At 42.2% G+C, this 22,781-nt stretch overlaps 1 protein-coding gene across 2 annotated transcripts in view; it reads left to right on the forward strand.

Moving 5' to 3' along the window:
* The window catches only part of LOC149310484 (small ribosomal subunit protein uS5m-like), a 72,973-nt gene that overhangs the window by 29,596 nt on the left and 20,596 nt on the right, over positions 1–22,781 (forward strand). For both annotated transcript variants that reach the window (XM_089529046.1, XM_089529044.1), the window contains exons 6-9: positions 10,584–10,674; positions 13,443–13,489; positions 15,323–15,380; positions 17,363–17,425. In XM_089529046.1, the coding sequence (XP_089385172.1) occupies positions 10,584–10,674; positions 13,443–13,489; positions 15,323–15,380; positions 17,363–17,425 (259 nt within the window). The remainder of the gene's footprint in view (positions 1–10,583; positions 10,675–13,442; positions 13,490–15,322; positions 15,381–17,362; positions 17,426–22,781) is intronic.

Genomic DNA, 22,781 nt, shown 5'->3' on the forward strand with positions numbered 1-22,781 from the left:
AGAAGCTAGGCATGTTCAGCTCGATGAAGAGAAGACTGAGAGATGACATGATCACTCTCTTCAAATACCTCAAGGGCTGCCACAAAGAGGAGGGTGCAAGCTTGTTCTCTGCTACCTCAGAGGGTAGAACTAGGTTGGACGGTTTTACATTACAAGAGGGTAGATTTCATTTGAACATTAGAAGGAAATTCTTGACAGTGAGAGTGGCTCGGCAATGGAACCAGTTGCCTGAGAGGTGATGGGTCTGTTTCTCTTCAAAAGAGGCTGGACAGATACTTTCTGGGGATGCTGTAGCTGAAGATCCTACATTGAACAGGGGGTTGGATCTGATGGCCCATGGGGCCTCTTCCAACTCTGATTGTATGAATGTGGATGCTTTGCTCTTTGCCTGCCCATTGTGGGAAATGCAGGGTGTTCGGAAAGTGACAGAGTGATTGGTCTTTCCTTCAGCAATTGCAGAAATCTAGCAGTTGCAAGGAAGGAAAGAGAGGAAGCCTCTGCCTCGCTTCTCAGCATACCAGTGGGCTGATGGCACAGGTGCATTTCCATGTTGTGTATGCAGACAGTGAAAGCTCCCTTCCATTCATCCAGCGCAGACGGTTTTTTAAAAGCTGGTGGTAGAAGGAAGGAACACTCCTTTCTACTCCTGCCTGCTTTGCTGTATAGGCAAACTTCATGTGTGTCTAGCAGAAATGGAACAAGCTGATGGTGAAGGAACAGGGGAACCTATGCCCTCTGTCAGTGACTTGCTGTGTGTCTACTGGACATGTCAGGAACAATTTTTATATTCCCAGCACAGAAAGAAATGGACGGACTGCAAAGGCACAGAATACTTTGTAGCTAAACTGGTTTTTAACCTAGGCAAGCAAATAAACAGAGCAGTGCTTTCTGTTCACCTTTTGCTAACAAAAGAATCTAGCTTTGTTCTGCTTGGTCTGTCCTCCACCTGCCAAAATAGACAAGTGAAAATGTTGCAGACTAATAATTTTGGGGGGTGGGGAGGTATTTTACATGACATTTTAAACCTCTCGCACTTTTTCCTGATTTCAGTTACACTACTAATTTTACTAAAAAATAGCAGCTGAGGAGTTATTTAAATTGGAGAAACAAGGATGCAGGAGGAAAGGTTAATAGACATGCCCTTTACCTTTTAAGAAACAAAACAGGAAGACTAATCATGGTTCTGTTGCATTAGTGTAGTCTTAGCCTTGAGGATTTTGTGTCAGCTGCTCGTCCAAGAGAAATAGCAATAGCAGCTTCATTTATATATCGCTTCATACTGCCTAAGCAGTCTCTAAGTGGTTTACAACTGTAAGCTAATTGCCCCCAACAGGCTGGGTACTCATTTTAGCGACCTCAGAAGGATGCAAGCCTGAGTCAAGCCAGAGCCCTGGCTGGTATTGATCTCACCACCTTATGGTTTGTGAGTGAGTGGCTATGGTACAGGTGTTTAACCACCAGGGCTCCTACAGTGGCATGAATGAAGGTATGAATAAGTAGTGAACTCCAGTATGTGCCCCAGCATGGAATGCTGATGGGAGGCCAGTGAGACACATGGAGTTCATGCACACAAGTTCTTCTCAGCAAACAAGCATTTTGCAGATGTGCCCTGCGTGGTTTCAGTCCTAGCCAAACCTGCTTCTGATTTCCTTTTTCCCCTTGAATGAAACCTGCATTTCTCAGAATTGTACCCATATTTTGTGGACAACAACTGTTTTGTTGTACATTTCAAGCTGTTTCCCTTCTGCTCTCCCCTCAAGGTACAGTCATGGGCTGATTTACCAAGCAGTAAGTCTGGTTTAAATGGGTATCATTGGATTTTTAAAAAAGAGGCCAAATAAACATGTTTCCATATGTACAGAATTTGCAAATTCTGAATTACTCTGCAAGGCAATTATAGACTTCAGCTGCTTTCTTCTTCTTCAAAATGGGGAAGGGGGAGAAAATAACTGCCAGTACTCAGTAGGTGAAAAAAATTGCATTGTTTGATGTCAGGATTCTTGATGTAGTAACAGTCCATAGCTGCCTGTGCACATTATCAGGCTTGAAAGGCCTTTACAGAGTTTTAAGAGAGATGTGATAGCTCTCATTGTGATGGGTGACTGGGCACATTTCCCTTCAGTGCTGCACAGAAACAGCTGACAAGGGTAATTCTGGCTTTTGTTTTTTCTTGGATCTCCACTTCTTGGCTGACTTGTTTCCATGTGCTGCTGTTGCCACCTTCTGGAATAAGGAAACTTTTATTCCTTATAAACCCTAACATCATAGCATACAGAGGGTGGGTGTTGTTTTTTCTTTGGGTTGCCACTGGTTAACCCATAATTAAGAGGCGAAGAGCAGGCCATGAAACTGTGTCTTCTCAGCCCTCCTGTATTACGGATTCTGTCTCATCTGCCTTAATCTGTTTTTATTGTTCGGCTAACGACATGTACACCGCTTTGATCGTTGGAAAAGCGGTTAATAAATAAACATTTATTATTATTATTATTATTATTATTATTATTATTATTATATTAATTGGGGTTACAATTGGCAAGAATTTTTCTTCATGGGGATTTCCTGACCTTCAAAACTGGATTTAGGTGAGAAACTTGGTTGACATTAACCACAATTATCTTTCAATTGATGTAAATCTTAACTGTAATTAAGAGAGAGGGATTTGTGCTGTGGAGCACATAATGCTTTGGTCTGCTCCTGACTTTGTGAAAATTTGTTCTTGTGTTCTTTTCCTTCCTAATACATGAGAACATCGTATGTGTCTATATAAGCAGCAATATTTTTTTCTTTTAAAAAAACACCCTTTCTCTGGTCTTCAAAGGCTGTTTTACTCCCACAGATAAGCATTTGCAATTCTGAAACCTAGAAATAAATTCTGGCAAATGAAAGAGGAAAGGCTTATTAATAATAAAAGCCAGACTTCCCATGGATCTGGGTTGTACAGATACATTATAGAAGAAAATGGAATGCTGACTCTCCAATAATTCTCATTTTTGTTGACTCAGCTGTGCTCTTGTTGGAACAACAATGATTTTGCAGTGGACTTCACTCGTAACAGTTAACTGATAGTATCTGCTGAAATCCTCCTCATGTTGATATTTCCTTTCTTCCTTTTTTTAAAGGTTATTTCCCTCATTTAAAAAAAAAAACAAACCCAAACTGTGTATAACCAAATTTATATCTTGGCATATATTTAGACATTATGTAATGTTTTGATTGCCTCAAGGTAAGCTTAGAAACATGGAATCATAATATCACATAGTATTCTCCCTTTACGTGTATCAAGGGGTGGGTGGTTAACTTACAGATATGGTTGCTACGGCATGCTGCTAAGCAGCTTGGCCAATATAATTGAAACTGAGAGTGCACCCCTGTCATCTGAGCGATTGAGTTATTGCTCACAGCTTTCTGTTGCTATGAGCAGACTGTGGCCTTGATATTGTGCATTGCTGATAATCAGTTATCCTTGCTGTCTCGGAAGTGTTCAGGTCTGGAAGAGGTGGAAAAAGAAGCTTGCTCTGCACTTGAAAATAGATGACTGTGGCATAGTCTAAAAGACTCAGGATATCATCACTTCATGTTGTGGAAAAGATCACTGTGGGAAGTGCAGGAAATTCAAAAGGTGATTAAGAAGTCTCTTCTCAGAAAACCCTAGGAATTGGAAAGGTACCACTGAGCCATCTGGTTAAACTCCACGGACTAAAACAGCCTTCCCCATCCTCGTGTCCTCCAATTCTGTGGGACTATAGCTCCAAGCTGTGTGGTGCTTCTCTAAAACAAGATATTATCCTTTATCTAAAACATAGATGGCCAACTGTCTGTCTTTGATCCTGACATCTTCTTTGTGGTAATTCTATCTAGCTCTTTTGGCAACCCTCTAAGGTTTTATTCAAAGTATGCTATAAAGAGATTTGCTGAGAATTTTGCTTGTATATCATATTTAAAAACATAGTGGAGTTTAGGTTTTGACTTAAAGCTCACAAAGTTTATTTTGGCAGATTACAGCATCTAGAATCCTCCAGAGCATATAGCTCTTTCACACACAAACATGCACAATTACCCACAAGCCAACTTTCTTCATTAAATAAAACCTAATTCAGATGTGTTGGAGGTGTGTATATAAGCAGTCAGTCATCTGTATCCAGGGATTCTGCATCCACAGCTTGAAAATTTGTTTTTTCTAAAATTCCAAAATGCAAACCTTGATTTTGCCATTTTGTATAAGGGACACGATTTTACTACTCCGTTGTATATAACCGGGTTTTAGCATCAGCTGATTTTGGTATCCATAGGGGTTCCTGAAACCAAACCCCAGAGGATTCCAGGAGCTTGTTGTATAGATATATAGGTATATATGTATCAATCCCACCCTATATCCAAAGATCTCAGGATCTCAACATACAATAATATGTATCACCCAGGATCACACTATGTGTGTGTATGTGTATGTGTATATACGTGTGTGTGTGTGTGTGTGTGTGTGTGTGTGTGTGTGTGTACACACACACACACACACACACACTCTTCCAGGTCAGCATTTTCTGAAGATGCCAGCCACAGATGCTGGTGAAATGTCAGGAATAAACTTTTCCAGAACATGGCCACATAGCCCGAAAAACCCACAAAAAACTATGGATGCCAGCCATGAAAGCCTTCAATTTCACATTCAATAATATTAATTGTTCAAAACTGTTTAAAATAGACCAATTTAAATAGATTCATTAGCAAAGGGAAGTTGCAGCATCTTTGAGACTGGGTGAAAGAAGTTGTAGCATAAGCTTTTCTAGACTTGGGTCTTCTTCCTCAGGTGCACAGAGTGAATTGGTGCCAAGTAAGGACCCTTATAATCAGACTGTATGAATAGCCATAGAACTGCAGAACTTGTGGATATAGTGATGGGGTAACAAGTTCAGTTTTAACTATGGTTGTTGAGGGACAAAGGCAGGAGGAAAGATGTCTAAGGCCAGTATAGGTGGATGATCATAAGAATGGTGGAAGGAGTATTGGAATATGTTGTTTGCAGGCTGGGAACTAGAGAGGAGATGTGATCACTTAGCCCAGAGCATCCTCATGAGGCTGAGGTGTTAAGCAATGCTACATTATGTGTAGTGTTCCAGGAAGCCATTTTCTCTGTTCAAACCATGGATTGGGTTTGTGTATATGTTCCAAATCAGCTGTTTCTCTTTCCAATATTCCCTCACATTTCTTTTGTTCAAGGACCACTGTCCTAAGATCAGAGATGGAATACTGTCTCCAGTTTTGGGCACCACAGTTCAAAAAGGATATTGACAAGCTGGAGTGTGTCCAGAGGAGCGTGACCAAAATGATAAAAGATCTGGAAACCATGCCCTATGAGGAGAGACTTAAGGAGCTGGGTATGTTTAGTCTGGAGAAGAAACAGTTAAGAGGTGATATGATAGCCCTGTTTAAATATTTGAAGGGAAGTACTGTCGAGGTTGCAGTAAGCTTTATTTCTGCTGCTCCAGAGAACAGGGCCTGGAGCAGTGGATTCAAACTACAGGAAAAGAGATTCCACCTAAACATTAGGAAGAACATCCTGCCAGTAAGAGCTATCCAACAGTGGAACACAGTCTCTTGGAGTGCAGTGGAGTCTCCTTCTTTGGAGGTCTTTGAACAGAGGCTGGATGGCCATCTATCGAGAATGCTTTGATTGTGAGTTTCTGCATGGCAAGGGGTTGGACTAGATGGCCCTTGTGGTCTTTTCCAACTGTATTATTCTATGAGTCTGCGGTTCTATTATTAAAGTGCAGGTGTGGTGAGGATGTGATCAATAGCATCAGCATTAAGTTATCTTTATGAGTATGGTAAAGCTGGGACAACTCAAAACAACAGAAAATTGTGATAAGCACCTGTCTACTGCAGATTGATTGATTGATTGATTGATTATATTTATATATCTCCTTTCTCCTGAGATGGGATCCAAGGTGGCTAATTTATCTTTTTGGCACTACAAAGGGAGGACTGTGTGGTCCCATAGAGACAATATGGGATATATGTGTGTATATAGCAATTTTGTAAGTGGTATAGTCCCAGCAATGTTCATCTATTTGTTTGTTTTTTGTTTCTGTGCCAGTATTCCACCATATTGTGCCCAAATTCATTTGCAACACATTAGTTGAACAGCAATCTTGGGAGCATCAGAAATGCTTCATGCTAGGAAGCCCGTAGTCTTGGTTTTATTTTTGATTCTTCTCTGTCATGTATCACCCAGATCCAGGCTACAGCCAAAGCCTTGTAGATTATTTCTCTACAATATTGCTAAAATCCATCCATTTCTCTCAGCCTCTACTGCCAAGACCCTGGTCCACGCCCTGGTGGTCTCGTGATTAGATTACTGTAACCTTCTGGCAGGGCTTCCTCTCTCACTTCCGTCTGTTGATTTCTGTCCAGCATTCAGCTCCATGCGTTATTACATCCACTTGCCGCTTTGACTATGTTTCTCCTCTATTATCATAATAATAATAATAATTTTTATTTATATTTCTCGCCTCTCCTAAGGATCGAAGTGAGATTACATCATTATAACAACATAATTCAATTCTAAAAGACAATCTATAAAATACTAATACTGAATTACCCATTCCTATTAGTTCCTTAAAATCCAATCATCAGAAAATTTTTCAGTCATACTGTCATAGTCAAGTGGAGCATTGATCAAGGTCTCTTATACGAAATCAGGTGGATAGGTCCACCAGAAAAGATCCATCTTAAGTACCTCCTTAAAGTCCTTAATAAGACGGATCTCTTCCGGTAGACTATTCCACAACTTAAGGGCTGCGGCAGTAAATGCTCTATAGGAAGTTGTAGTTAATCTAGTGTTATAATATTCCAACAAATTCTTCCCAGATGTGCTGAGTGTGCGAGGCAGATTATGTAGAGAGAGGCATTCCCGCAAGTAACTCAGGCCCGAGCCATGTAGGGCTTTAAAGGTAATAACCAACACCTTGTACTGCACCTGAAAGCTGATTGGCAGCCAGTGAAGAGATTTCAACACAGGTGTTATATGGTCAAACCTAGATGTACTGGTGACCAATCTGGCTGCTGCATTTTGAACCAATTTAAGCTTCCAAACTTGGTACAAGGGTAGCCCCAAGTAGAGCGCATTACAGAAATCTAAACGAGAGATTACCAACGCATGTACCACTGCTTCAAGGTCCTTTTGGTCCCGGTAGACGCAGTTGGCGTATCAGCTGAAGCTGGTACCAAGCACTCCTGGCCATCGCATCTACTTGAGATGACAATTGTAGAGACGGATCCAGCAGTACTTTTTAATGACAGTAAATGTGACTGTACAAAAGATAATGCAGGCAGCTACAAATACGAAAATAATGCCAGTATGTAAACACAGTACACAGTGTTAATCACAGCTAATCCAAATATATACATCTCTAAAGCACTCATACAATTCCAAAGATATCCAATAATTAGAGTACCCAAAAATCAGACTGAAATCGACCTATGATAGAACATTTACTGCTGCTGCCCCCAGACTTTGGAACAACCTACCGGAAGAGATCCATCATATTAACACCCTAGATGCTTTTAAGAAGGCACTTAAGACAGATGTCTTCCGGCGGGCCTATCCATTTGATCCACCATAACTGAACCTAGGTAACACTCTACCTCCATTACTCATATATAGGTATGGATTTGTCTCAGTTTTATTAAATTTTGTCTTATTAATTGATTGTTGTAATTTTAGATAAATTTGTGCTTATTGTAATAGTAATTTTATCCGATGTACTCCCGCCTTAATAATAATAATAATAATAATAATAATAATAATGTTTATTTATATACCGCTTTTCCAAATTAGATCAAAGCGGTGTACAACAGGAAGTACAATACAAAGTAAAAAAACAAACAAACAAACATAACAGGCCTCTCTCCCCCTCAAGATGGTGGTCGGAAGAGGGCTCTTAGTCTTTCAGGCCAGGCCTCTCTCTCCCCAAGATGGTGGTCGGAAGGAGAGCTTTTCTTCTTACAGGCAGGCAGTTGGAACTTGCCTGCCTCTCTCCCCTCAAGATGGTGGTAGGAGGGAGGGCTTTTCTTCTTACAGGCAGGCAGTTGGAGCTTGCCTGCCTCTCTCCCCTCAAGATGGTGGCTGAAGGGAGGGCTTTTCTTCTTCAGGCAGGCAGTTGGAGCTTGCCTGCCTCTCTCCCCTCAAGATGGTGGCTGAAGGGAGGGCTTTTCTTCTTACAGGCAGGCAGTTGGAGCTTGCCTGCCTCTCTCCCTCCCCCAAGATGGTGGCTGAAGGGAGGGCTTTTCTTCTTACAGGCAGGCAGTTGGAGCTTGCCTGCCTCTCTCCCCCCAAGATGGTGACTGAAGGGAGGGCTTTTCTTCTTACAGGCAGGCAGTTGGAGCTTGCCTGCCTCTCTCCCTCCCCCAAGATGGTGGCTGAAGGGAGGGCTTTTCTTCTTACAGGCAGGCAGTTGGAGCTTGCCTGCCTCTCCCCCCCCCCCAAGATGGTGGCTGAAGGGAGGGCTTTTCTTCTTACAGGCAGGCAGTTGGAGCTTGCCTGCCTCTTACCCCCCCCCCAAGATGGTGGCTGAAGGGAGGGCTTTTCTTCTTACAGGCAGGCAGTTGGAGCTTGCCTGCCTCTCTCCCTCCCCCAAGATGGTGGCTGAAGGGAGGGCTTTTCTTCTTCAGGCAGGCAGTTGGAGCTTGCCTGCCTCTCTCCCCCCAAGATGGTGGCTGAAGGGAGGGCTTTTCTTCTTACAGGCAGGCAGTTGGAGCTTGCCTGCCTCTCTCCCCCCCCCCCAAGATGGTGGCTGAAGGGAGGGCTTTTCTTCTTACAGGCAGGCAGTTGGAGCTTGCCTGCCTCTCTCCCCCCCCCCAAGATGGTGGCTGAAGGGAGGGCTTTTCTTCTTACAGGCAGGCAGTTGGAGCTTGCCTGCCTCTCCCCCCCCCCAAGATGGTGGCTGAAGGGAGGGCTTTTCTTCTTACAGGCAGGCAGTTGGAGCTTGCCTGCCTCTCCCCCCCCCCCCCAAGATGGTGGCTGAAGGGAGGGCTTTTCTTCTTACAGGCAGGCAGTTGGAGCTTGCCTGCCTCTCTCCCCCCCCCCCCAAGATGGTGGCTGAAGGGAGGGCTTTTCTTCTTACAGGCAGGCAGTTGGAGCTTGCCTGCCTCTCCCCCCCCCCCCAAGATGGTGGCTGAAGGGAGGGCTTTTCTTCTTACAGGCAGGCAGTTGGAGCTTGCCTGCCTCTCTCCCCCCAAGATGGTGGCTGAAGGGAGGGCTTTTCTTCTTACAGGCAGGCAGTTGGAGCTTGGCTGCCTCTCTCCCCCCCCCCCCCCCCAAGATGGTGGCTGAAGGGAGGGCTTTTCTTCTTACAGGCAGGCAGTTGGAGCTTGCCTGCCTCTCTCCCCCCCCCCCAAGATGGTGGCTGAAGGGAGGGCTTTTCTTCTTACAGGCAGGCAGTTGGAGCTTGCCTGCCTCTCCCCCCCCCCCAAGATGGTGACTGAAGGGAGGGCTTTTCTTCTTACAGGCAGGCAGTTGGAGCTTGCCTGCCTCTCTCCCCTCAAGATGGTGGCTGAAGGGAGGGCTTTTCTTCTTCAGGCAGGCAGTTGGAGCTTGCCTGCCTCTCTCCCCCCAAGATGGTGGCTGAAGGGAGGGCTTTTCTTCTTACAGGCAGGCAGTTGGAGCTTGCCTGCCTCTCTCCCCCCCCCCCCAAGATGGTGGCTGAAGGGAGGGCTTTTCTTCTTACAGGCAGGCAGTTGGAGCTTGCCTGCCTCTCTCCCCCCCCCCCCCCAAGATGGTGGCTGAAGGGAGGGCTTTTCTTCTTACAGGCAGGCAGTTGGAGCTTGCCTGCCTCTCTCCCCTCAAGATGGTGGCTGAAGGGACGGCTTTGTTTAGCCTTGATCCATGGGGAGAGGGGGGAAATATAAATAAAGATTTTATTATTATTTATTATTATTATTATTATAATTTAAACCTTAGCAGAAATAAAGTCCAATATAGGTTGAGTCTCCCTTAACTCCAAAAACCAAAAACATAGGTGGCTGAGATAATGACACCTTTGTACACAAACTTTGTTTCATGCACCAATATTGTATAAAATTACCTTTAGGCTGTGTGTATAAGGTATAGCTGAAACAAATTAATTTTGTGTTTAGACCTGGGTCCCACCTACAATATTACTTATTATGCACATATATACAAATACAAATATTCCAAAATCTAAAAACACTCCAAAATACTTCTGATGACAAGTATTTTGTATAATGGAGATTCAGCATGTACTGTACTTACAAGGCTAAATAGATCTCCATTCCACTCTAACAAAGTCCCAAACATTTGCATCTTCCCCTTACTGGCACCTTCCCACCACCACCACACACAGCCAACTTTTGAACAAACTGGCCAGGCAGGCAGAACTGAAAAATGATAGATGCTTATTTCAAACTGGTAGCATCAGGTTGTTCTTAATGTAAAAGCTAAAATGTATTCTAATCCAATGGTTACCTCCTTTTTTAAAATTCTCCTCTCTCTCTCTCTCTCTCTCTCTCTTCTTTTTCTTCTTTTAATAAGCAGCCAATCTAAGACTTTGCATTGTTTTCTCTTTCAGTTGAAAAGTGTATTTAACATGACAGCCAAGGAAGGAAGAAAAAGATCTGTTAGTGCTCTGGTGGTTGTTGGGAATGGAAAAGGGGCTGCTGGTAAGTGAATTTTGCTTCAGAAGGGAGGACTGGAGTAAATGAAAGGAAGTTCCAAGAAAGCAGATTTTGTCTAGACATTGTGAAAAGTTTCGTAATGGTAAGAACTCTTTGATAATGGCACAGACTCCCTTGGGAGGCTGTATGCTCTCCTTCACTGCAGGTATTTAAACAGAGGCTAAATTATCATCTGCCAGGAATGCTGTAGCTTATTAATTGCTTGCATTTGTATTCATCCTTTCTCCCAGAAACGGGACTCAGGCAATTAATAAAAAATGAGTTGCAAGATTTCTGCAACAAGCAGGGATCTGTACTAGCTAACTTCCAAAATCAGATTCTAAAATTCTGTGATTCATGTCATGCTTCATTATAAGAGCTGGCATACTACAAAGGTTGCTTAAATATTACTGACACAATATGTATTAAATGCTTTGAACACTAGACATATAAATGTCATTATGTTTTTATTTATATAAATGCTAAGTCTTGGGCTCCTTTGTTGCTGTAGTCTTTGAGTTCTTTAATATCCAGTGTTTCTCTTGTCCCAAACTACTCTTTCTGGCAGTTGCTAGAACCATCTTCAAGATTTCATCCCCACCCTTGAGTAGGTTTCTTTATCATTCTGACATATATTGCGGGGGGGGGGGGGGGTCATATTCTTTCAAAACAGCTATAGTGCATCGGTAAAATGGCACTATAGCACTATATCTCCAAGATTTTTAAAACAAAAATCAGGAGAAAATTTGCACTTCATACCATAGGAGCATACTGCAGTTTTAAGAAACCTTTAGAAGAACTGACTACAGACAGCACAAAAAAGAACACTATGAGTGGATGTGGAGAATACAATAACCAGAAAACTCCAAGCAGGTCTATCGCGAGAAGTCATGCTTCTTTTGACCATTCTGGAAGAATCCTTTCTTGAGATTTATTTAACTGCCCCTTGCTGTTGACACACACCTAGCCTCTGGTTAGCTTCTTTCTTATCATGGTGCCAGTTCAGTTTTTGATCATCCTGTGAACTCTGTTTGGCTTGTATTATTCAGCTGTCTCATGAGCTGCCAGTCTCCATTTGTAGCAGGGCCTGATGATGGGGAGAAGGAATGGGAGGCAGAAAACTTGCATGTGTGAAGAAGCAGAAACAATAGAGTAATGAAATAGCAGCTAAGAGCCATTCTATTTTAACATTATTTTACATGTCAGGAATGTGGCTATATGAACATCTTTTAGTTATTTTTAAAACTGGTTCATTTTCATTTATTCAGTATTGTAAAAGAAGCAGCCCAGGATATGACAATGAGATTCATAGGATTGGCAGTAAGATGGCTATCTCTATGGCCAAACTGCTTTAAAGACACAAATGATCTCTCCATCCCATCTGGTTTCCAAAGTTCTGTCAGGAAGATCCACATGTTCTCAGTTAATAGAAGTGTTGCAGAAATATAGTGATGTCCTTGGGCAGAAAATAGGCTGCAACATGCTATCGCCACTGTGAATAGGCTATTAGGCTAGAGAAGATGGAGAACTGTACAGAACCTGTACAGACACTGCCATCCTCTGCAAGCTGAGCTCCTAACAAGAGAGGTGAAGGAGAATGAGGAGATCTGTACCATTTTTGCATCACTCCATGTATTAGCAATCTATAACTGTCTCCACTTCAGACATGATTGTCTGGGAAGAGGCAAAATTGATCCTTACAGCCACTATAATTGTAACTGTATCAGATGAGTGTTGCAGTTAAAAGCTAACTGTGTATAATTTGGTGTATATGATCTGTAGCTATCTTTGTTTTATTCCTCCTTGAGATTTCATGGACCTTGGTCCCAGCTGCACTGCTGTTTCCTTTATTTGACTCTCCATTCAGCCTTTACACCCTGTGCTGTTGTTCAGTTTCTGTCTGTAGTAAACATGACACTTGAATGAGTACTCTTGTCTTTCACTTTCCATGTTTCAAATGTTCATCACTCAAGGGATAGAAAGAGAAGGGTTGTCTGCAGGGATGGAAGTAGAAAGTGATAACAGCATTGCCTCAAGCTGGGAAAGGCTGAGGAGTCGATTAAAGAAAAGCATTTGCCCCGGAGTAGTAGACTGGGTCTTGTCCTCTTGGCTTGAAAAAATGCATTTGGTATTTGCAGCACACAGAATTGACTGTTTTAAAAGACTACTGATAAACTGGCTTTTTGTTACATGTCAGCAGTTTCCTTGGACATAGTCTTAAATACAAGGTTGAGGAAGGAAGTATCCATCTTTTGCATCAGGAATGTAACCTGGCTTCTGAAAGGCACCAATATATTTTTCTTCAGAGGAAAAAATCAAATACCATTGCTGGGATTACAAAAACAACATCATGAGCCATATTCTCAGGATATAATCTAATATAGGTTCCTTTGCTGTTAATTATTTTGTGGTTGCCAAGGGCACTCTATTACATGAAAGCAAAACCTTGTATTGCTTTAGACTTATATTGAACAGAAAGTAGTGCTTATATAAAGCAAGAAGTCAAGGGCGTATTTAGAAAGGTTTTCTCCCTTTTGTTGGAAAATAATATGTCTTTCTGTGGTAGAGGGAAGGGAGAGGTAAAGAATTTTAAGTGTGTCTCCTGGTTCCTTTGGTAGATCTGCATCTCTTGATAGCTCTAGCATCACCGGGAGAAGGTTTTGGGTATGGAAGGTCACCCAAGTACTTGCAAGAGGAGGGCTTTTTTGTTGCAAGTTTTTGAAGGCTTTCATCTGTCATAATTTTCTGTCAGCTGCATTATTTTTATCCATCAGGTTTTGCTCTAGGGAAAGCAACTGACAGGATGGTTGCACTAAGAAAAGTAAGTAGTTTTATAGTAAACTTAATCTATTGACATTAAAGCATGGCATTCTTCACTGGTTCTTCATATATAAAATGTAGACTTTTGTGGTTCTTTCATTCATGTTCTCATCAGAACTTGGAGGGGGGGTGTTTTTTAACTATGGCTCCTAGAATCCCTGCACCATCATGACCACATGCCACACTAGCTCAGGGACTTAGGAAACGATAGTCTAAAAATTAATTTTTCCTTTCTCTAGTAAGAACCCATGTCCATTACAGGAAGCTACCTTACACCATGTTAGCTTATTATCTATTTTGCTTAGTGTTGTCTGCACTGGCTGGCAGTTGGTTGCCTTCCCCATCACTTGCTACTCAGTGGTTTTACTTGGAAAAGTCAGACCGAATGCGTATGCAAAGCTTGTGCTTTGCTACAGGGCCATGGGCCCTCTAAGACCTCTCTTCTTGCCAGAAACATCAATTTTTCTAAATATTAGTATCAGAAATTCCACCAGAATCACCCATGGCCCATGGTATACATATGTATCTGAGCAAAATAGCAAAGATTGGCAGGGGAATTCTGGGAGTTAAACCAAAAAGTAACTATTCCAAGCTCTGGAAAACAGATACAACTATAACAGCAGAAACCCCTTTCCTCCACTGCTTCCTTTCCCAGTGTCCTTTAATCTCTCCTTGGCCCATGGACCAGTATCCAAAGAGCTGCTTAAATTCGTCAAGGCTCTTGCGGACATCCCATCCACCCCTTGAACAGCCGAATCGCCCGCCATACACCCTACTCATGTACCACAAATTGATTTTAAAAGATTTCTACCTTTTTTCTACATGACACAGGGACCACTGTTCCAGACAAATTAGGTCTAGAGGTACTATGAGATCCTAAAACTGCTTTCTTGATATTTTGATCCCAGCCCTGGAATATCCTACTTGAGGCAGACATGATAGACCTGACAAGCTCTGCCCGTGCAAAGAAACACTAAAACATATTTGTTCTGTTGTTTTGATAGCACTAGAGCATGAGTCCGATTCACTCTGTACTAGTTTGAATCATTATATGTAATTTTTCCTTTCTATGTAGACATTCTATAAATTTCACTCCTATTCCCCCCCCCAAAAAAAAACCCTCTTGAAAATGAGACAGAATATTCTGCATACAGCTGAATTGGCCTTATAGATGAATTTGCTGTTTCTTGCCTTATGGACATTTTTGTGTTCACAATCTTTTATCTTTTCTTTTTAAGGACAATGTTAATACAGTGGCAGGTTGTCCCTGGACCCATCCAGGGTTCAAATGTTTCAGTTAAATATCTACACCTTCGTTTTCTCCAAAATCACAACTAATTTGTACAATCTCTTTTTGACTTGTAAACTGGAGATACAAAATTCTGTTTGGATTCAGCTCTGACATTCCGGTATCCAGTGTGACTGCTAAATAATGTCATTAAATAGGTCTATTAATTTACTGTTACTTTAGTTCAGGTTAAAGCAGGCTGTATAAATAGCCCTCCTCTGGTAATCTGTGGGGAGAAAAGCATTGCTTCCTAGTGACCACACAGGAAGTCCATAACAAATGTATTTCTTCGATGCACAAAATGATTAATGTAACGTGTGGGCAAATACGCTGGTAACTTTTATAAAGTATAGGTATGTCATGACATCAATTCATCCCATTTTGATTTATTAAACTAATTTTATTTAAGCACAATACATAATAGGTAGAAATAGCTTTATTATAATGCTTCTTTTATTTTTAATTTGATTTTGCTGTCAGGCTGAAATAGTGCATCCTCTTAATCATTGCTTAATGAAAAAAACATCTTCTTGCTCTTTCTCCCAGGCAAAGAACAGAGCTATTCACTATTTACATTATATCGAAAGATACGAAGATCATACAAGTAAGTATTAGAATTTAGAACTCCTTTTTAAATTGCTAGCATCTAGTTACTTGGCTTCTAAGTCAAGTGATAAATACTTCATATATGAAAAAGTTCTTTCCAGCAATCTTTTCATCTCAAAATCTGAAGTTCAAAACTAAAACTAAATGAGAAAATGGCCTAATTTAGATGCAGTGAGTAACTGTGATTTCCTATACCTGTAAGAGCTGTGACATGCCTCAGTCTCATGCATTTTCCGTCCCCAATTTGTAGTTGCAAGGACAGGATTAGAAACCTTTTAGTTTAAACACACCACAGTGTCCCATGACAACCAAATTTGGCATACTGTAGTCTATTTAAAGTTAGTTAGTGAGAACAAACCAGGATCAAACTGTGGTTTTAATTCCTGACATGTTTCGAAACAAGAGTTTAACCCTCGTGCACCAGGATTCTTTGAAAAAACAATTGCATTGAATGAATTGGTGGGAACCCATTGAGAATTCCAGCATAATTGGGTTTTAAGGCTGGGGATAGGGTTGTGGGTAGAATCATAGTTTAGTGTCAGATTTTCATGTATACTTCATCTCATCCCAAGATGACAACATTGTTGGGCTGCAACTCCCATCACCAATATAAGTCAGGCTTCTCATCTCAGTAGTGTGAAAAAGGAAGAATTGAGAGTGTGATATATATTATGGTCCCTCCAGTTACATTCCAAACAACCAGAGTTTACAGATACCAGGCCACTTCAATTTCTTGCCAATTATTTTATGAAAGTCAGTAATCATTGCTGAGGTTTAGTTCAGATATCCATGTCTGTTTTGTTACTGTATAACAAATACTATCATTATTTTATTTGTTTGTTTGTTTGTTTACCTGTATCCCATGTTTCCCTCAAAATTGAAACTCAAAGCTGCTTGCAATTTAAAAGAACAATACAATTAAAGGCATAAAAAAGTGAACAAAAGTTATAGCCTGCTTTTCTGCCATTGTGGAATTCATTTGCTTATATCTCACCTAGATCACTAAGAAAATGACCAGAGAGATCCAAATAAACTTCCACAAACATATTTAAGCTCCCAATCCATTTTGATTATTGTCTTGATAGCTGATTAATTCCTTGTTCATAATCTGCGAATGACTATTGGAGTGCACCACTCAAACAGTACTACCATTAAGTCATGATCTTATTAGTGCCATTTCACACCCACTCAGCAAAGTCCATTTCAGTTTTGCTAACTAGCTGTTCATTTTAATCAGGTATGCACCCAAATATCTTGTGGAGCTGTGCAGTAGAGCATCATGGAAATCAAGGCAGGGTACTTGGAGGTTCCAAGGAAAGTGTCCTTTCCATCTGTTGACCTAATCCAAGCTGTGATCCAGTTCATTTTGTTGCATCCCATTCCTTCAGACCTATGCCCTATCTGGCATTTGATAGGTGACTGCAGCGTCTGGTGAATTAGGGATTTAAAATAAAACAGCATGGATAAACTTTTCATATCACAACAAACAGAAATGACAGGTGGAAAGAGGATCTTGGTAGCACATTGCTGGAAATCTCCTTCCAGGATAGTTGTTTAATGTAAGCATCAAAGTCGTGCAGACACAAGCAAAGACTATTTTCCCAGAGCTTTTAACTTGATATCTTATGCTACTTTTTGATGTTATCATCATTATAATTTCTTGATTGGCAGGCAGTGGCTGCAAACTAGAGGATGCTTGCTTTATTTTCCTTTATTCCATTTTCTATTTAAAATGTATATACTGCTGTGTAAAATTTGCTGTTCAAACTAGTTTCCAAATAGTGAGCAGTAGCAACTGAAATCACAACTATTCCCATATTTGAAGTATTTATCACTTAGAAAATGTGCAAAAAGCAAAGAAGTTGTGAGTGGGATTAAATTAAATTGGAGCTTTATCTGTACAGATAACTTCAGGCTAAGCTAAATGGAGCTGGTTGTATTTGGCAGTTATTTTCTCTTAATATTTTCTGTTTCTCCTAGTTTATCATGATATTGCAGCCTCTTTTAAAAAAACAACCATTCGGATGAAGAAGCAAAACAGGGGTAAGTGAGATATATGATAAACATGGAATTTATAAAAATGTTCTTCTGAATCAGTTTGATTAGTCTCTTAAGATAATTCCCCATGTAATGGAAAACAGAATCCAGTCAATCTAGAATCCAGTCTAGCCTGCACACTTTGGCAGATTTACATTCATCAGGTACATGTCCATACTGAAGGCACAGAACTTAGATCAGTCTACAGTCTTCTGTAGCTGCATGTTGACAAATGGAAGAATTTCTCTTTGCCTTTTAAATTTTTATTGTAATGTTTTTAAATGGTTTTATTTGTGAGCTGCCTTGAGTCCCTTTCTGGGAGAAAGGAGACATAAAAATGAAATAAATAAAATAAATAATATTTGTGGAAGGGGTTCCTTTGGAAGTGTTCTCATTTAGCGTTATTGATACTGTGGGCGTCGTTCTGTATGCTGAGCATTCTTTCTCCCATATGAAGAATGCATCATCTGTTCATGTCCTTGAAATGGAAGCTCACCAAGTGGAATAATGTGAAGACAAAGCCACAGCAACGTGCAGAAAATGGTCTGCTGGTCCAATGCATTTCAGGTGTATTGCCTCCATCTTGTAGGCAACTGGTTTAGCTCTTTCATAAAATAGCTAAAAATCTTTCCACAGCCTTCTCAAAAGAAGAAGGATCATGCAGGTGGAAAATCATACAGGTTAAACTGTTATAGCATTGATTGTGAAATTTAATACCCTGTATCTTAAAAAATAACACTTGTCCTCCTTGCCTAATGAAACATGATGCAAACCAGGGTTCTGGAAGGAAGACATCTCTTTATGCAGGAGTAATGCACAGATCAATCAGAAAATGTCATACAAAAAGTAGGTATGGACTCAGAAGGAGAAGGAATGAAAATAGGAGGAAGGAACATCAATAATCTGAAGATATGAGAATAATAATAATAATAATAATAATTAATAATTTGTTTTATTTATATACCGTTATTCCAAAGATCATAGCGGTGAACAGCAAGTAAGCTAATTAGCAAGTAAGCTAATTTGCCCCCAACAGTCTGGGTACTCATTTTAGCGACCTGGGAAGGATGCAAGCCTGAGTCGAGCTTGGGCCCTTTTGCTGGTCTTGAACTCGCAACCTTGTGGTTTTGAGTGAATGGCTGCAGTACAGGCATTTAACCACTGCACCACCAGGGCTCCTTGACACCATACTACTAACAGAATGACACCATACTACTAACAGAAAATATCATAGACTTGAACCATTACTAAGAAAGGTCAAAGAAGGAAATGCAAAGGCAGACTTACTGCTGGACATAAAACAAAAATAATGAGCATGGAAGAGCTACATAAATCAATCTAGATAATGAGGAAATTGGAATAGTTAAAAGATTTCCTGTACCTTGGTTCATTCATTGATCAAAACGGAGGCTGCAGTCAAGAAATAAGAAGTCTAGGAATGGGAAAGGCAGCCATGAAAGAACCAGATAAGATCCTAAACTGAGCACTAAAGTTAGAATTGTCCAAGCCATCATATTCTCCATCACAATGTATGGATGTGAGAGTTGGGCAATGAAGAAAGTAAACAGAAAGAAAGTCAACTCGTATCATAGAATCATAGAGTTGCAAGAGACCGCAAGGGCCATCCAGTCCAACCACCTGCCATGCAGGAAATCTTAATCAAAGCATACTTGACAGATGGCCATCCAGCCTCTGTTTAAAGACCTCCAAGGAGGGAGACTCCACTACACTCCGAGGGAGTGTGTTCCACTGTCTAACAGCCCTTATTGTCAGGCGGTTCCTCCTAATGTTGAGGTGGAATCTCTTTTTCTGTAGCTTGCATCCATTGTTCTGGGTCCTGTTCTCTGGAGCAGCAGAAAACAAGCTTGATTCCTCCTCAATATGACATCTCTTCAAATATTTAAACAGGGCTATCATATCACCTCTTAACCTTCTCTGCTCCAGGCTAAACATCCCCAGCTCCCTGAGCCGTTCCTCATAGGCCATGGTTTCCAGACCTTTCACCATTTTAGTCGCCCTCCTTTAGACATGCTCCAGTTTCTCAACATCCTTTTTAAATTGTGGTGCACAGAACTGGACACAGTATTCCAGGTGGGGCCTGACCAAAGCAGAATACAATGGCACTATTACTTCCCTTGATCTAGACACTATACTTCTATTGATGCAGCCTAAAATTGCATTAGCCTTGTTAGCTGCCGCATCGCACTGTTGACTCATGTCCAACTTGTGGTCTACTTGGACTCCTAGATCCCTTTCACACATAGTTTCATTCAGCCAGGTGTCTCCCATCCTATATTTATGCATTTCATTTTTCCACCCTAAGTGCAGTACCTTACATTTCTCCGTATTGCATTTCATTTTGTTAGCTTTGGCCCGGCTTTCTAATCTATTAAGGTAATTTTGAATTTTGATCCTGTCCTCTGGGGTGTTAGCTACTGTTCCTAATTTGGTGTCATGTGCAAATTTGATAAGTATGCCCCCAATTCTGTCATCCAAGTCATTGATAAAGATGTTGAATAGCACTGGGCCCAGGACAGAACCTGTGGGACCCCATTGGTCACTTCTCTCCAGGATGAAAAGGAGGCATTGTTGAACACCTTGGGTTCGGACGGTCAACCAGTTACAAATCCATGTAACAGTTACCTTGTCTAGCCCACATTTTACAAGCTTGTTTGCAAGAATGTCATGGGGAACCTTGTCAAAAGACTTACTGAAATCAAGATATACTATATCCACAGCATTCCCTTCATCTACCAAACTGGTAATTTTATTTTAAAAAGAGATTAGTTTTTCCTGGCATGACTTGCTTCTCTGAAACCCATGTTGATTTTTTATGATTATGGAATTGCCTTCCAGATGTTTATAGACTCTCTATTTAATGATCTGCTCCAGAATCTTTCCTGGTATTGATGGCCCGTTCCGGATGGGCATAAAGTACGCGCTCTGTGGGTACTAGGGTTAGGAAGGGGCGTCACTTCCTAACGACCCTGACTCTAGTACCCGTGGAGTGCGCACAAAATGGCGGCGCCTGTTCCACATGGGGGGCTGCCATGTTGACGTCACGGCCGCGTAGCATCCAGAGTCGCGCGGCAGAAGTGACACCGTGAGTGCGCAACTAGCGCCTCGCGACGGCACTTCCGGGGCGCAAAAGCTTCTTTTCGGCTGTGCTGATGTCAGACTAATATGTGGTGCTGGAGAAGAGTGCTGAGGATACCGTGGGTGGCTGAAAAAACAAACAAATGGGTCCTTGATTAGATCAAGCCTGAACTCTCCCTGAAAGACAAGATGATGAAAGTGAGGCAGTCATCCTTTAGCAACATCATGAAAAGGCATGATTCACTAGAAAAGACAGTAATGCCAGGAAACATAGAAGGCAGCAGAAGAACAGGTTGCTCACCTGTAACTGTGTTTCTTCGAGTGGTCATCTGCGAATTCACACAAATGGGTTTATTCTGCGCCTGCGCAGCAATCCTCGGAAACTTCTGGAATCTCCAGGCAGAAAGCAATGTATCTTTCTGCAATTTTTTGGCGGTAGCCCTGCCCACCCATATATAAGGCCCCTGGTGGCCCGCTCCTCTTCAGTTCCGAATGAGCCGCAAACAGCGCGGCAACAAGCGTTGTCAAATGAACAGACACTGAGGGGATGGATGGGCGGGTTTGTGTGAATTCGCAGATGACCACTCGAAGAAACACAGTTACAGGTGAGCAACCTGTTCTTCTTCTTCGTGGTCTCTGCGAATCACACAAATGGGTTTAGACTAGCGAGCTGTAGTCAGTGGAGGAGGGAGTGTCAAACATAATCAATGAAATCAACAATCAGTAAACAGTGTAACCCAGCACCTTGTATCTATTAACAATGCCGTGGGTTCAGTGAATGGCAGAAAGTAACACTGCCCTCCCAAAGCCTGCGTCTTGTCTGGCCCTGGCGTCCAGCCTTAACGTCTGAAGAATGTCAAAGGCTGGGACCAGACAGCAGCCTTGTACACATCCTCAAGGGGGAATCACCCATCAAGAAGGCTGAGGATGCGGCTACCACCCTAGTTGCATGGGCTCTAACCCGACCTGGCAAGGGCTTCCCAGCCAGTTCGTAGCAGAGGCAGATGGTGTCGCCGACCCATTTGAAGAACCTCTGTGGTGAAACCGGCAGCCCTTTTTTGGCTTCGGAGTAGCAAACAAGAGTTTCCCTGAGCGTCTGTAAGCAGATGTTCTGTCCAGGTAGGACGCAGCGCCCTCTGGACATCCAGGACATGAAACTGACGTTCAGAGTCTGTGGTCGGATTAGGAGCCAGAGTCGGCAAAACAATGTCCTGATTGATGTGAAAGGCAGACAACACTCTAGGTAAGAGGGGGATGTCTGTACGGAGAACAACCCTGCCCTTGTGAAATGGAGAAAGGGTTGATCCACCCTGAGGGGACACAGTTCACCAGCCCGGCAGGCTGATGTGATGGCTACTAGGAAAGCTGCCTTCAAAGTAGGGAGTCTCAGATCCGTAGTAGCTAAGGGTTGAAAGGGTTTAGACACCAGATGCGCCAGGACGGCGTCTAGTCTCCACTGCGGAGGAGGAACCGCAGCCGGTGGATGCAGGTTATTGAATCCTTTAAGAACCTTTCTATGTGAGGGTCTCTAAGCAAAGGGGCTTTGTTCTTAAACAAATAGTGAGAGGAGATGGCAGACAGGTAACACTTTATAAAACTTAAAGAGAAACCTGTTCCAGTCAGTGTCATCAGAAGTCCAGAACCACTGGGATGGAGACACGGGTTGGTGGAACGTCCTTGGTCTGTAGGAAGGCAAGGAATTTGTTCCATTGTAAGCATGGGCCGTCTGGGTAGACGGTCTCTACGCTGCCCTAATTATTTGTTGTACACTGGGTGGAAGAGCCCTCAGTACTGAATCCTCCATGCCACCAATGGGAGAGCTTGCATCTCGGGATGGTGGACTTGCTCGTCGTGAAGCGAGAGTAGGTTGGGCCGGTATTCCAAGCGGAGATACTCTTGGGCTCGTCGTAGTAAAGGGGCGAGTGAACCAAGGTTGTGTGGGCCACCACGGAGTTATTAAAATTGAGTCCGTCCGGTCGGCCAACATCTTCGAGAACACTCTTGTGATCAGAGGAAACGGAGGAGGGGCATATGGTAGGCCTTGAGTCCACTTGAGCTGGAAGGCGTTTCCTTCTGATCTCGGCTCTCCGGTGGGAGAGGAGAACCTCGGTATGTGAGCGTTTGACAGGGAAGCAAACAGGTCCAGCCGAGGGGTTACCCAGTGGGCGAAAAGTTGGTTCACCACATCCGGGTGTAGCCTCCATACGTGACAAGTGGAGGACGACGTGCTCAGTTAGTTCGCGAGGTTGTTTTGATCACCGGCAGG

Source organism: Sceloporus occidentalis, unplaced genomic scaffold (assembly GCF_023333645.1).
Source record: "Sceloporus occidentalis isolate IW3139 unplaced genomic scaffold, rSceOcc1.0.p SCAF_6, whole genome shotgun sequence".
Lineage (NCBI taxonomy): Eukaryota > Metazoa > Chordata > Lepidosauria > Squamata > Phrynosomatidae > Sceloporus > Sceloporus occidentalis.